The following is a 16,032-nucleotide window of genomic DNA, read 5'->3' as shown; positions in this document are numbered from 1 at the left end:
GAGAACAGCAATTGTTCAGATACATTTTTTTTTTCATATAGAAGAGTGATAATAGGCTCTCTAGCCCTGAAAACAGATGTCTGTATTGATTGTCAGAAGCTGAAAGACTTGATAAACTAATAAGCAAGCCTGGCGGGCTCGCGGGCTGCTCAAGCTCCGGACATTAACCCATCCCGGTGTTTCCTCCGCAGCCTCCACTTCACCCAGCTTCACTCAGCTGCCCGATAAACCCGCTGCTTCTTCCCACTTTAACCTGAAATGATGTTTTAGCGCTCTCACTCACGGAGAAGAGGAGGAACGTTAGCGTTAGCTCCCGGTGTTAGCACTAGCCGGGATCCAGCGATGTCTCTAGCTGAGTCGGCTGCCACCGGCTACTGGAGTAACTTACAGCTATGGAGTGCTTCTACCAGCTCTTCTAGTCACTGAGCCTCGCCTCCATCTCAGCAAATATATTACAAAAATGTAGCCTTGCGGGCTGCACGCCTGGCTTGCCAGGCTGCCCGCGAGGCTACATTTTACAATGCTAATTGAAAATGTTTGCTGGGCTGCCAGGCTAACTTACTCACCTAACACAACCGTAACGCCTGACCCATTGCTGGGACCGAGCCACCAATAACTCCTCCGCAGCCTCCACTTCACCCGGCTTCACTCAGCTGCCCGATAAACCTGCTGCTTCTTCCCACATTAACCTGAATAACAAACCAGGGCTCGGTGCTCCGGTTGGATCCAAACAGAGAGCCGGGGCTAGTTGGGAAGCTAGCGGAGGCTAACCGGCTGTGCTTCCCTCCGGTCATGCTGCGGCTAACGCCTCGCCAGCCGCTCCCAGCTAGCTCCGGATTGTTATTGAGGTTAAAGTGGGAGAGGCAGCAGATCTGTGGGGCAGCTGAGTGAAGTGGAGCCTGAGGAGGAAGCACTGGTTAGCCCCAGCTTTCCGCCATTTCGCTTCGAAAATACACGCTGCCATTACTCACTGGCTGTAGCCTTTTATAGGGAGGGAGGGCCAAGGGCTCCGAGGGGGGTTCACATGAACGCACAGCCGGACCGGCTTGTAAACAATGGGCTGGAGATCAACACAGAGAGAGGTTGTGTGAGGTCATGCTATACTCCAGATGAAATTACACCTCTAGTTCTTCACGTAGCGATTTTTTAATTCTTTCAATCTAGAAATGATGAATTTCGCTTAATGCTCCTTTAACTGTAGGCCTACTTTGTGTGCAGTGCTAGTTGGCAAATGTTAGCATGCTAACATGTTAAACCTAGGTGGTGAACATGGTAAACATAACTCCTTTTTAGGTTCAGCAGGCTAGAATATGAGAGCATGTTAGCATGCTGGTGTTAGCATTCAGCTCAGAGGACCACTGTGCTTCAGTACAGCCTCAAACAGCAGCTAGCATGACATTTGACTGATACACTGTGTCTCCAATCAGATACTTCTGATAGTACACTTACAGGTGGCACAGTTTGTACATGTGTTGCACTCTCTTCATCTACTTCATCGCCACTGCTGTACACAATTAAAAAACTACAACACCCATAATTAATGTAGGAACTGCTGCAGCCAAAGTGCAGCCAGTGGGAGCTGCATGACGACTCAACCACCATGATCAGTTTTTAATGTTTTATCAGGCAATAAATACTCCCGACTCTGCTCTAGTGTCATTTTCAGGACAATTGGGGCAGGATTCTGCTTGGATTTCGGGATTGTCCTGAATTTTTCGGGATGTCTGGTCCCCCTAGTTAAAGTATATTTGTACAGTGTTTTGGTGTTCACTGCAGTAGTCAGCCACCATTTCATAAATTTATTTAAAATGTGTTTGAAGTACAGCCCTGTGTGGTACATGGTGCACCATCGGAGCACTGCTCTTTGTTTACACTTACTGAGATTTAACTAATTTTGAACAGTGAAAACAGATCTCTACAGATATGTAAACACAAAATAATTGCACAACATATCCACACCCCCTAACACTGTTTAGAATATAACACATCCACAGTAAGTCACCACTGGTGCAGGCAGTTTGCTGTTAGAGGTTGCATAATGAGATGAGTGTAATCAGCATGTGACAAGTGATTCTTAAGCTCAGGTTAAAGTGGCCAAAATTATACATCACTGCTTTTTTATAACAGAGACAGTTTCACCAGAGCAAATGTGAGATTCAGTCAATTCAGAGATGTGCAATTTTCAATTCAAATACTTCTCTGTGCATCGTCCTCTGACATCATTATGTCATATGAAAACATGAGTGTATTTAAATGAATCACAGTAAGATATATGTGTGCATGCTCCCATAACAGGATGACTAAGTACACCACATATTTCTTTTTGACATTATTGATCTCAGCAGTCCTTAAATTTGTATAAAACATGAAAAAAAACTTTGATCGTGGCCTAATATCATCCATCAAAAAAATATTACTGAACGTCCATATGATCACCTGCTTGAATATGATTGATTAGATCCCAGGTTGGTCGAGCCCAAGCTGCAGCCTCTTAAACCTCCAAACAAGCTTCACGGCCATAAAACACACGCCTAATGAGAGCGAGGCCTCGAGTGGATTGGAGCTCTTGTGATACGACTTTGTCATAAACACATCCTCACTCACGCAATCACCATTAAAAGTTAAGAGTAAATAGCTTCAGCCCTCTGCATTGTCTCGGCTGGTTTGCTCAGGATTTTAATTGCAATTAGCGCAGCTGATTTATCGACGCGTAGTGGTGGGTTTCAGCACCGTGCCGTGTTAGGCTAATTGGTTTGGTTAAAAAGGCGTGACAGAGAGCACGCTGTAGCTCTCAGAAAGAGGATCGGCTCCATGGATCGTAACAAGAAGTTTCTGTGTGCGGTCCTTCCTGCGTGTTTTCTCAAATCTGTTTTCATTCCTTCCATCTTCCTTCAATCTTTTCCTCTCTTATCTTCCCTTTCATCTTTTTCTAACATTTTCCATCCTTCCCCCCCTCTTAGTGCTACCAAACACTTCTCAGATGGGATTTGTCACAGTAGTAATAACACTCAATCAGTTCTCTATGAGCCGCCTTGCTCCATCTCCTCTCTTATCAAGTGAGGATCTGCTACGACAGCCGGTTTAAAAGAAAAGTAATCATTCACTGATCACACGCCATTACTCTGCTGCTAAATGGAGGAGGAAAGGGGGGAGCGGAGAATGTGTGTATTCCTCTTCTAGTCAGATAAAATGTCAACATTTCACTGCAGGTGTTAGTGGAGACTGAGCAGCAGTACTGTTGCTCCTTACATGTCCCTCCTGTCACCCGCTCCAAGAGAGAAGGCTGAACAAGTCGAAGCTGCAGCTTTACACGGCGAGCGGACCGAGTCTGTGCACTGAGCTGTATGCTAAAGGAGTGGCTCTCTCAACAAGGGTGTGAATCTGTGATGTTTGTGGTGTGTATGGCTGTCTGCTCTGCGACCAACAGGGCAACAGCGGCATGCTCTGGCAAACAGGACGCAGGGACACACAACCCAAGAGACTTTTGCTGTGCACATGAAATGTTCTAAATGTTAGCTCCATATTCAAGATGTAGAGTTGCAGCCCCGTATTGAGAAGCACAGTTCAGTTGTCTTAAAGCTTTTATGCTTCTTCTCTAACGGAGGCTCCCACTTCGTGATTGGTTAATAAAGGAAATCTATGAGAGATGATCACTTGTAACCAAAGCATTTCTTAATACATGAAATGTAGTGGGGATGCACGATGATATTGATGTGTCATGTGTATCGCCAGATTCAGGCTTTAAAATGAAATACCAGCATCGACTTGAAATGAACAATTCTGCCAATATGACAGGTCAGTAAGTTGTCACATTAATTATGCAACTTCAATTAGTCGAAATAGGTCCTAGTTGTAATAATTGTAAGAATTGCCTCAGGGCTTCATCCAAGTCTGTTAAAGGGATACTTTGCTGATTTTCAACCAGCTTTGCATCATAACAGTGTGGGTAGTATGTGTTAATTAATTGTGGTAAACTGCCCTCCATCTTACCAGCGCCCAGATCTCCTTGCTCATCTCTCAGCTCAAATCTGCCAGATCATGCATTTCGTGTCCATCTGGCTGATTTTCGATGGCTTTAAATCTTTTGCTCAAAGTACAGATTGTACTTCCACTTTTTTGTTTGCCAGCCACCACGGACACAAAGAGTTTAGAAGCGGATGAAGAGGGAGACCCACCCCTCTGTCTCTCTCAAACTCAGATCAAACTGTAAAGCTAAGCAGTCCTGATCAAATACAAACCAGTATCCTGTTACTGTATTGCCTTATTCTCATCTACAATGTGTTCAGAAACATACTTTAGTGCACTGTTTGGCTGTGATATGAGAATTTGTGAACAGGAAGTAAAGGCTGAAAAAAAATGAGCTCATATGGTAAATTTTTTGTGTAAATGGGTTGAAAAATTCAAACAATTTTTTTCTAAAAAGATGAGAGTAGATGTCTCAAGTTATCTTTTTGGGCTGCAGCTAATGATTACATTTTTTGTATTTATTGATCTGTCAGTCTTGGCTATTGATCTGATGACAATAGGCCCTTGGGGGTCAACAGCCATAGGAGATGTGTAGCCAGCGGATATTCGGGGCAAGACCTTCGCTTTTGTGCACCAGTCATCGTTTACAGTTTGATTTGCACTTTAGACAGGTTCAGACAACATTTCGGCTAATCTCTTTAAACATATGGATGCAGATAAATTAGTTAAAAGCTCATAAAAATCTAAATCATCGTTAGACGATAGCCGATGGGTTCCAAGATCTTTGACCAATGCATTCAGCCTCTTTTGCTCTTCATATGGACTGTTTACCTGCTGCTCAAATGTGATTTGTCAGTACTAATCCAATGCCAAATGCAGACCAGAATATCCCATTGTCTGTTTATATAGTTTACTGATCTGCAGATTAGTTTATTCCATGAAATGTCCAGGCTGTCCAAGCTACAGTCTAAATTCCCAAATATATTCAATTTAACATGCTATAAAGAGAAGAAGGCAGCAAGTGTTCACATTAAAGAAGGTTGAACCAGCAAATGTGTGACATATTTTCTTAAAAGATGACTGAAATTATTCATTGATTATCAATATAGTTCAAGATTGATCTACAGGAGTCATTTTGAGGATATAAGAAGAGTCCACAGTGTAAATGTTAGGTGCAAGTTAAAGAGACAGTAACAGATGTTTTGTCCTCCTGTTTCAGTGTAGATGCATTTCCTCAACGCTTCACCTTGTTCCTAGCAAAGTGATACACATCCAGCACGTCTTATCTTCATCCTGACTCAGTGCCAGTGCTCGACAGTCTTACAGAGCAGAACGAGAGCAGAGGGGGTGAAGATGAACAGCGGAGGGGTGAGAGCAGAGTGGAGTTGAGTGGAGCAGGAAAAGAGCAGAGCGGAACAGAAAGGCAGGAGCAAGGCCACAACACATCCCAAATATAAAAGATGAGAGCGGGACGAGCCAGAGATAGCTCAGCGAAGCCGGGGTCGCAGGCAAAAAGCCACATTTGTTAATGTGGGGTTCAGCCAGCAAGATGTCAAGAGACAGGATACCACATTATACAGAAGTTACACAATGCCAGCCGAGCCACTTAGCACACAGCATGAGTAATGCAGTGTTTATTCACTGTGGAATAACTCACCCAGGTTCACCGGCCCAACTGACGCACTTAGACAATAATTTGAGCTATGAATTGATCTTTAATCAGTTGTGTACAGTGAAGTCAGGGATTTACTGGCATCAGAGTCATCACACTAATATTTAACTTAGTACCTGCACGGGACAGGAAAAGTTTCCAAAGTTAATTTCATTGTTTCCAGATGAAGCTGAATACCTTACGAATGACAGAACATGTAATTCGAAAAACAAAGTCACACACGTTCTTAGTGGGTGTTGCCCTCCGCCAGGGCTGTTCCTTGTCTCAGATTCTGTTAGGTGATATTCATGGACAGGATCTCAAGGCGCTGCTAGGGGGGAGGAAGAGGTCCAGTTTGGTGGCCTCAGAATTGCATCTCTGCTTTTTGCAGATGATGTGGTTCTGTTGGCTTCATCACACCATGACCTCCAGCATGCACTGGGGTGGTTTGCAGCCGAGTGTGAAGCCGTCAGGATGAGAGTCAGCACCTCAAAATATGAGGCCATGGTTCTGTGCCGGAAACCAGTGGATTACCCCCTCAGGATTGGGATAGTTACTGCCCCAAGCAAGGGAGTTCAAATATCTCGGGGTCTTGTTCATGAGTGAGGGTAGAATGGAGTGTGAGAAAGATCAGTGGTTTGGTGCGGTGTCTGGAACGAAGCAGGCACTGCACCAGACTGTCATGGTGAAGGGGGAGCTGAGCCGGAAGGCAAAGCTTTGGATTTACTGGTCCATCCATGTCGTATGAGCTATGGGTAGTGACCGAAAGACTGAGGTTGTGGATAAAAGCGGCTGAGATGAGTTTCCTCCGTGGGGTGGCTGGGCTCAGCCTTAGAGATAGAGTGAGGAGCTCGGACATCCGGAGGAAGCTCGGAGTAGAGCTGCTGCTCCTTCGCAGTCAAAAGGGGTCAGTTAAGGTGGTTCGGGCATCTGATCAGGATGCCTCCTGGGCACCTCCCGTTAGAAGTGTTCTGGGCACGTCCCACTGGTATGAGGCCCCGGGGCAGACCCAGAACACACTGGAGGGACTACATATCTTGTCTGGCCTGGGAATCCGTAGGGATCCCCCAGGAGGAGCTAGGAAAAAGTTGCTGGGGAGAAGGACAAAAGGAATGCTTTGCTTGGCCTGCTGCCCTCCGTGGCCCCGCTTCGGATAAACAATTGAAAATGATGAATGACAGAACGTGTTTAAAGAATACTGATGATTGTCAAGAAACACACAAATACACAGTTTGTTACTGTGGATGTTTCTGGCCATGTCTGAAATTAGTGCTGAAACAATTTCAAGATGTCATGTTGTAGTCTGAGAACTTGCGGTGGGAGTTGTTCAGTTTTCTGACATTTTATTGAACAAATTATTAATTGATTGATCTAAATCCAGTGGCCTCAAACTTTTATTGTCATGCTAGCCTCAGAAACAGATTTGATTTTTATTCCTTCATTTCCGCACTTCTGCAGTGCCCGTTCAAAAGGCGCCTGTTTGAAACGGGCAGATTGCTTGGCCTCTGGTAATGCTCTTTGCAGCTTTTTCGAGAACCGCTCATCCAAACAACTTCACACAACACTGCTTGTACTTGTGTCCTCAGCAATACACCTGCCACAACATAGTAAGCAATGCTCAAGTATACCCATCATTTGCAAGCTAGCTATTTGGGACCAGGCTGTTTATGGGAACAAAAATGTTCAATCTGAAAGTTACATCGCTAATGCCTGAAATGCTTGAGTTCACTCTGGTCTTTCTTTCTTCATCTGTTCTTGGACGTACTGTAACAGGCAATGAAGAGCGAGCTGTACCCAGCATGCTGTTCAGCAGTCTAATTCGTGTCCCATCTCAATACACTACCCAGTGTGTACTTCAGGCAGTAGTAACGCACTACTAATTAAGATGTGTAGATCTCAAGAGCTCGCACTTGACACTGCACTTTCTTGGGTCCTCAGCAAAACACCTGCCAAGTCATCTGAACATCTGAGCAATGGTTGTCAAGAAAATCAATCGACAATCACAGAGACTCCTATTGGGGCATAACAATTAACCTGGAAATCCAGATGCCCCGCCCCCAGCAAATTCTCATTTGCACTGCATGGGGATCTGGCCCAGACGAGCAGAGCCCGCTGAATCGCCTATCGGACAAATCAGATCAGTCTATCTGACAGAGGCGGGCTCTGGGCGGGCGTAACATGATGAGGACAGCACTGCGCCGTAGGAGTCGAAAAGTAAACAGCCAAGATGGCAGCTGCCAAAGGACCGCGTCCATTCAATGTAGCTTTGGAAGAAACGCTAAGCCAACTACACTTATCTTTTTCCTTGAGAGAAGAACAGAAGACTGCCCCAGAAGCCTTCGCTTCCAGGAAGGACGTTTTTGCTGTTTTGCCGATGGGATACGGCAAAAGCATAATATATCAGTTAGCCCCACTGTTCGGCAAACAAATGGGGCTTAGTGCAATGAATAGGTCACCTTGTTTTTTGCTCTGATTGGCTATCGTGCTATCCAATTGTGTGCGGCGGCATTTGAAATGCCTCAGTAAGTGCCGCCCCTTGGGAAGGAAGGGTGTATCGGTGAGGGCCAGACTCCAAATCTTTCTAGATTTGAGTCTGGATTTTCAGGCTAGGTAACAATATGAGCCAAGGTGAATTTAATTTAAATAACATTGTCCAGGTCTTTAACAGAATTTTCTGTGGGCAAATGAAAACACAACTGCCAGTGTTGATCTTTTATAGAGTTGGTTTGGATTCACCAAAGTCACACAACAACACAAACTAACTAACTGATTGAGGCAGCTGTAGACCAGCAGCTCCTGTGTCCTGTGAGGCAAGTGTACTGTTTTTGTCAGTGGAGTCTGGTGGCTTTGAAGGGAGCGATATAATGGCTTTATGTTCCCTGTTGAAAAGGGCTGACTGACAGCGAGGTAAAGCAAGGAAAATATTCTTATGTCAACAAATGTACAATGCTTGGCTTTCATGATGGATGGTCCTCGGCGTCCATGATACTTCACTAAAATTTCCCAAACCTGAAGGTTACAGCTGTCTTGTTTTGTCTGATTAACAGTCCAAAACTTAAAGATATTCAGTTACCAGTGGTATTCAATATAGCCACAAATATTCACATTGAAGAAGCTGAAACAGGTTGTTTGGTAATTTAGCTTAAAAAAAAAAACACTTTTCTGCTGATTGATTCAAAGACTCATTGTTGTAGCTCTTGTATCTGCTACGATCTGCAAATCCCCACTGAGATATTTGTGTGAACAAAGCCTAAGTACCAGTGTTTATTCAGTTGAGTGCAGTTTGATTCAAATGTGTTTTTCACACAGCTCGATAGTGACACATGTGAGGCTGAAGGTGTAACTATGCACTTAAAACAGTGTCAGCTGAGAGCAGAGAGAGGATTTAAGTCTCACAGATCTGTTTGGACGAGCAGGAATGAAGAGTCGACTTTGTTCTCTTTCTTTTTTTCTTCATTCCCCTCTTCTTCACACACACCCCCCTCCACCTCCTCCTCGTCGCCCTCCTCCGATCCTCTCTTTTTCTCTGGAGCTTTGACAGAAGTTTCTCTCATCCTCACCGGCAGCTGTTGCCATGGTTGTGTCAGCGCTCTCCGCACTACCTGGGATGGTATTTCCATGGACACAGATCAGGATGACACTGGGCTGTGAGGTGTAGGAGGGAGGCAGTTCAGCGGTGTCAGCAGTTCTGTGTGTTGGAGACAAACTGAAGGAGACAGAGGAGGAGGAGGAAGAGGAGGATTATGGTCTGGGAAGATATTAAACAGAGAGGAGCAGAAGTTGGAAAAAGAGTGAACATGAGAGAGAGAGGCCACTGTTGAAGGGTCATTTCTACTTGACGCAGATTTCCCTTTTTAACGCAGAGTTGTTCAGTTTCAATCCGTGAACAACAACAAAACAAGAGTTTAACAACCGGGGAGGCCTCTGACTGAGTCCTGCAGCTGTTCCATTAACACTGGAGTGGACATTAGAACATTTGAATTACATGATTATAATGTTTTCCAGATTAACCATAAATCATGGCCTAAATTGGAGAGTCACTCTTTAACACATCATTCTGTGTCCATGAGAGGGAAGTGAAGAATTTGAATTTTTTTGGCTGATGCTGATGGATATTGGAGAATGATAATTTATGTATCATAAATACCGTAATGTTTAGAATATAAGGTGTTTTTTGTTCCTCCTGGAAATAAGTCTAAAAAAGTGGGCTAGTCTTGAATTCGGGTCTAAACTTTTAAATGTTAGTGTACATTTACATCAATGAAAGGTGCCAAATATCTGTACAATGAGCGTTCCTTTCCTGACCGAAGCAGGCCACCATCCTGTACAACAAGCCCATTACCATATCCATCATTCAGCTGAAGAAGGCCTCGGAAATCATTTAGGATCTGAAGATATCCATGACCGACTTCAAAGCTAGCCTTGGTAGATGTAGAAGAATGATGCAGCATAATGGCCCCTTCAGTTACAACACAACATTAGCACCACTGTGCTCTGAAACCCATTATTTCCAATGGCTTGCTGTGCCACGACGGCTTTTCGCTTTGTCGTCAGTTAGAGCTTGCTCACAGCGCTGCATGCACTGAAGCTAGTGGCGACACAAGCTCAGATCTGACTTGTCTGATAAAGGCTTAATGGACTATCATGGCAATGCAGGGTGAGTCTTGCTGAGCAATCGCCCTTGGACTTCAGAGAGAAGCTACTGTTTTCTTTTTTTTTAATGTAATGTGATTAAGTTGAGGAAAAAGGACTCCTACACCCTGGATCAGATAGGCAGTGCTGTTTATAAACCCGTATTTTGACATGTGTTACACTTACACATTGGATTGCATTTATTTAATTTAAATGTGGCATATCTAAAAGATATTGCAAACAGGATTGTACCGCAAACTCGCAATGACTGTCACTCTTTAAAGGTAGTGGGTGCCCAACCCGGGGATGGGATCCTCAGGGCTAAGTAATTACATAGGAAACAAATTAACACCTATTTATTGATTCGATAAAATGTTCAATAATCCACCATTAAAAAACCAAAAAGTAGAATATTGGATATTTTTTACCTCTTCAGGAAACTCTTCAGTTGAATCATATGAGAAGTAAACATTACTGTTTAATTCACTGACACATGCAACCTGTGCAGATGTTTTGAATTGTTTTAAAAGTAGGATTGCAGTGGTACACGGGTTTTAAGGTATGATACCATGTACATTTGCTTATCTACAATATTTCTAAAAATGCAGCTAGACAGAATCTCAGCTTAATTTTACTTTTAACACAAACTTTCATTTAGGAAAATGGTTTCAAGGATCAATTATGGTGATAAAACGTTTGTTCAATCAAAAACAACCCCTCTGATCTCAGTCCTTTAAGGGTAATTTTGACTTATAAGAATAAGTCTGTAATAACATAGTACCATGAAACAGTGATATTTTCTGAGACAGTTATCATACCGTGAAAATCTCAGAAAGGTTGGAAACCATTGCTTTGATATAATAGATATATTAATGGTGTACACAACATATCTTAATAAAGATTATTAAAGCGTTTATTAATTATTACACTTGAGTATCATGATATTATGTTTTTTTGGATTTTTGACACTAAATATTTTTGATTGTTCGCACTTTTTTATTTTCTTAAGTTGTTTACCCTGAAAAAAAAATCCTGCAGCAATTTTAATTTTTTTTATACTGACACAGGCAGATGTCAGTTCCTTTGCTGAGATTGCAGAAAAAAGTAGTGCTGTGATGTCGTATGTTACAGGGACCGTGATAAATACAAATATAGATCTCACTGTTCTGATTTTATAAAAAAAAAAAATGTAGCTTTTTAATCCATAAGTTGGTGTTCTTTTTACTATGACAGGTTTCCTAAAATTGGGTTTTAAAACATCACAATATATTATTTTGCTTACAGTTACCCAGTATTGAAATGTAAATCGTGTATTGTGATACATATCATTAGATTCTTGCCAACACAGCCTGGTCAATTCGCCAATATTTCTTTGTAACATCCTAATAGGACTGTGGTTGTTTTTTATAAGTGGTTGTGATTATTATTATAAGATGTGAGGCAGTACATTTCAGTTTTATTTTAGTTCCACCGGCCTCATCGTGTCCACCCGATTGGATCTTTCTCGACATTGTCACTGAGTTAATGGTTCTCTGGTTTCGTATTTGAAGGTGAGGCGCTCTGAATATTGTTAGCAAACGATCTCTGATCTGCTTCAGATAACAGCGGTCTTGTCAATTAGGTTTAAGAATTCGATTTCACGTCCACCAAATCCAGGTTTTATATGCCCACATCTTTCCCTGTGAGGGTGAAAATCAGTCGATCTCCCCGATAAGACACCCATCTGGCCCGACACAAAGGCATCCGCTCCCTGAGCCGTCAGGTAAAGCTGACATTCCCATTCCCCTCTCTTAGCCTCCTGCCTCGCACTCATTGTAACCTCCATAATGCCTCTATTCATAAATCATCTTTTCCGGGCCCGTGTGACAGCAGGGACTCTGACCTCCTGCAGACTCTCCGTCTTGACCCCCTTCACTCCCCGTACAGCCGAGCAATCAAGGACAGCGGCAGATGGTGCCGAGCATCTCCGCGTGAAAGGCTGAGTGTCATTTAATATAACAAAACGAGAGGCTGTGACTGACTGCAGCTTCTCCGTCAGGTCTCCCACTGACCGCCCATCTGTGTGTGGCAGAGTAACCACAGTCTGCTGCACTCGTGACCTGCACACTGTTCAGCATCAGCGAGGATAACACACCCTTATCCTTAAATTCTCTATCAGCTGGACTCCTTGTTGATTATTTAACTCATTTCTCTTAACAGTAGTTTTTAAGCTTCCCCCTGCTTCCAGTCTTCATGCTAAGCTAAAGCTAATTGCTCTCTGGTTACAGCGCCATATTCAGCCCAGACATGAGATAAAAGAAAGGGAACTTCCTTCTTAATTCTCCATCTTTGTTACCTAAAAGAAACGACTGCAGCATTCACATATTTCTTCCGTCTGTTTGAACGACGGGAACATTTCTCACTTCATCTAAAAGTGTTCACATTCACCCTGTTGTTCCACCTAGAGTTTCACCACTCCTGCTGTAGCCACATCCACAACACGAGGAGTTTTATTAGTGGTGCTTCACATCTGACACTGTGCATCCTCGTAGAGCTGTTTGTACTTGGTGTCGTGTTTTGACTCAGCACTCTTCACACATGGTTTCCCTCTGCACCAACACACGTTTCATCTGCACATTTTACCCGATTGTGCATCTGTGTCCATTTTCTTTATTAAAAACTCAGCACGTAGAGTCCTCACCTGTGTGCTGGACGTGTGGCGCTGCTGCTGTTTGTGCTAATTAATGATCCAACCTTAGCCCTCAGCCAGTTGATGTTTTGGAAGCAGAGCGGCGTCACATGCTCGCCCTGCTTTCACTCTCACACTGATCAACAGTTTACACAAAGCTACCGCCTGCTTTTCCAGAGAAACACAGCTTCAGCATTTCAGACATTTTAGGTGTGAAGGCCGCTCGCTCAGCTCGCACGAGCCACCGCTTCACACACACACACACACACACACACACACACACAGCCTGGAGTCTTCGTACTTACAAAGAGATGAATAAACTGAGTGTTGTTTTGAGTTGAACTAAAGGAGACAGCAGTCCTGTAGGACGCCGTCAAACTCTGTATCTGTGTGTCTTTCTCAGGGGATTCCTTCACTCAATTCCGGTTTTCAGAAGAAAAGGACTGGGAGATGGACTCATTTGCAGCCAGTCAGGTAAATCTATACTCTCCCCAGTGTGCAGCGCTCTGCACGGCGTCTTTGTCTTTCATGGTTTTAACTCACTTTGTGAGATATGGATCCCTCAGATAGGCATATTACACCTGGATTTAAAATGCACAGCAGGTAGAAAGCAGGTGGTTGATCCATTAGTTTGGTTCACATTGATATATCCCAACTATCAGATGGATTGGCACAGAATTTTGTACAGACACTTAGGCCATGTTTACACGAAAACGATCCACTGAAAACAGAATCGTTTCTCATTTTCATTTTGAAAAAAGTTCCGCGTTTAGACGACAGCGTTTTGATAACAATCGCCGTGCACACGGATCCGCAAAAATGACCACAAACACTGCAGTATACATGCAATGTTTGTCTGGACGGACGACGAGGTGGAGTTGCTACAGTAAATCTACACTATGATGGGGAAGCGTTGATAAATTCAACAGGGTGAGCAGCACAAGCAGAGCTCAGGAGAACGCCATTGTTGTTGTGATGATCGACTTTCTCGCGCATGCCTAGTGACTGGAACCGTAATGCTCATGTGCGAAAAGTCTCCGTTTTCAGAGGAACTGCATATTGCAGGACCTTATTGATCCAAGATGATGAGTCTTAGGTCCCCTTTATACGAGAATGATTTCAAATGAATATGGTAAACTTTAGTTGCATTTTGGCCGATCGTTTACACGACAGCAGCATTTTGGGTGCCTGAAAACGCAACATTTTGAAAACAGGTTCCAGAGTGCAATTTTTTGGAAACGGCACCGTCTCTGTTGTCATGTAAACTTGCAATATGCAGTTCCTCTGAAAACGGGGACTTTTCTGGCAGACTCCTGAGCTCTGCTTGTGCTGCTCACCCTGTTGAATTTATCAACGCTTCTCAAGCAAAGTGTAGAGTTACTGTAGCAAGTCCACCTCGTCATCCGTCCAGACAAATGTTTGTGTGGTTGCCATTTTGTTTGTTTATACATCGCCTCTCTGTAGAAGGAAGTGTAAGCGCCACACCGCCAACTGCTGGCCTGGCATGTATACTGCAGCGTTTTTGGTCATTTTTGCGGATCCGTGTGCACGGCGATTGTTATCAAAATGCGGAACTTTTTTCAAAACAAAAATGAGAGACAATTCATGTAAACATGGCCTTACTGACTGATGATCACCTGACTTTTAATCATTGCTGGTTTGAGTGAAATGTCTCAACTCAAACTGTTGTTACTCTAAATAAGAGCTGCTAGTTCATCTTGACTTCCAGTGGCACATATTTCACCTGTCAAACACTTTCAGGTCTGATCCTTCCGTGCACTTCGCTGCCTCATCATTATGGCTGATGCTAAAAAAGCTAAAGCAGTAATAGTAATTTGGCAGCATGGTCACATGCAGGATCAGGACTACTACTGGATATTATTTTAAAAAACACGATGCCAGTACCAATGCTAGCAACCCTCTCAGCATGCAGAACTGCCACCTCCATTAAATACACTGCACTTGACTTCACCACATCACAATATAGACTGTATGGGTTGTAGCTGCTGCGGTAGTGGGCCAATCATACGTCAAGTAAATCAAGAATGCTTGTGGTGATTGGCTGTGAGTGTGTTTTTAGATCTATACTGGATACACAAAGGATCAAAAGCAGGTATCGTTTGATTAGAGAAGTTTTGATACTGCTTGGTCCTGGGTTATTTCATATAAATTATCAATTTTAATTTTAATTTCATATTAAGTACCAATACCCAGCCCTGATCAGGACTGATACAGCTTTTATTGTGAGCAAACAGAGATGTTTTAACATTGAAACTACAAACACATCATGGCCTGCCATGACAGTTAACCGACTTGTCGAGGTCATGTCCATACATCGTACAATATCGACCCTGTGTTTACATAAAAATGCACCAAAAAATGCCACCAACATTTTACCCGACATGATGTTGATTGTCCTCTTAACTATAGCGCTGTTAATCAGTCTAGATTGTTTTGGTGTGAGTTGCAGAGTGTTGGAGATATCAGCTGTAGAGACGTCTGCCTTCTCTCCAATATAATGGAACTAGATGGCACTCAGCTTGTGGTGCTCAAAGCGCCAAAAATATAAATTTGAAAAACCCAACAGCAATGTCTCTTTCCAGAAATCATGACCTGGTTACTCAAGATAATCCACAGACCTTGTTGTGAGCAGTTTCATGGAAGAACTATTTTCTTTCAGCTGAACTTCACCCACTAATTGTATCATGACAGAAGGAAGAGTGCATCTACTCATGGACAAGAGGCTCATGCTTGTGACAGCGTGAGTTGTAAACATTAATGGCGTCCTCCTCGGCTGAGCTGTAACATCAGCTAGCTCAGTGGTGCTAGGTGAGCTAGCAGTAGATGCACACTTCCTTTTGCACGGTGATACTACACGGAGACAGTGTGCCATCTAGTTCCATTATAGGTATCTCTACAGCCAATACCTCCAACACCCTGCATATCTACGTAGCTTCATAGCTAATGTTAGCATGATGATGAAGATCTACTGGGCTCAGGATGTGGCTGTAGATCTTAAATTCTCAATCTGTAATTTACCAGCAGTAAATCTGAAAACAAACATCTAGATTGTGACTGCAAACAGCTGTTTTGGTAACATTTTTTCCCCTGTTTC

The 16,032-nt window shown here is 43.3% G+C and overlaps 2 protein-coding genes across 2 annotated transcripts in view; one reads left to right on the top strand and one right to left on the bottom strand.

The window, feature by feature from the left end:
- Window positions 1-14,003, top strand: part of aven (apoptosis, caspase activation inhibitor) — a 52,919-nt gene extending 38,916 nt beyond the window's left edge. Inside the window, exons 3-4 of the mRNA XM_050059035.1 lie at window positions 13,321-13,391; window positions 13,965-14,003. Of these exons, the coding sequence (XP_049914992.1) occupies window positions 13,321-13,391; window positions 13,965-14,003 (110 nt within the window). The remainder of the gene's footprint in view (window positions 1-13,320; window positions 13,392-13,964) is intronic.
- A 6-nt stretch (window positions 14,004-14,009) lies between these two features.
- LOC126399193 (ryanodine receptor 3-like) overlaps window positions 14,010-16,032 on the bottom strand; it is a 136,886-nt gene continuing 134,863 nt past the window's right edge. Inside the window, exon 90 of the mRNA XM_050059034.1 lies at window positions 14,010-14,018. Within this exon, the coding sequence (XP_049914991.1) occupies window positions 14,010-14,018 (9 nt within the window). The remainder of the gene's footprint in view (window positions 14,019-16,032) is intronic.

This window comes from Epinephelus moara, chromosome 12 (assembly GCF_006386435.1).
Source record: "Epinephelus moara isolate mb chromosome 12, YSFRI_EMoa_1.0, whole genome shotgun sequence".
NCBI classification, from domain to species: domain Eukaryota; kingdom Metazoa; phylum Chordata; class Actinopteri; order Perciformes; family Serranidae; genus Epinephelus; species Epinephelus moara.
Note: the sequence above shows the minus strand (reverse complement) of the source record. Positions and strands in the feature narration are given on the sequence as shown.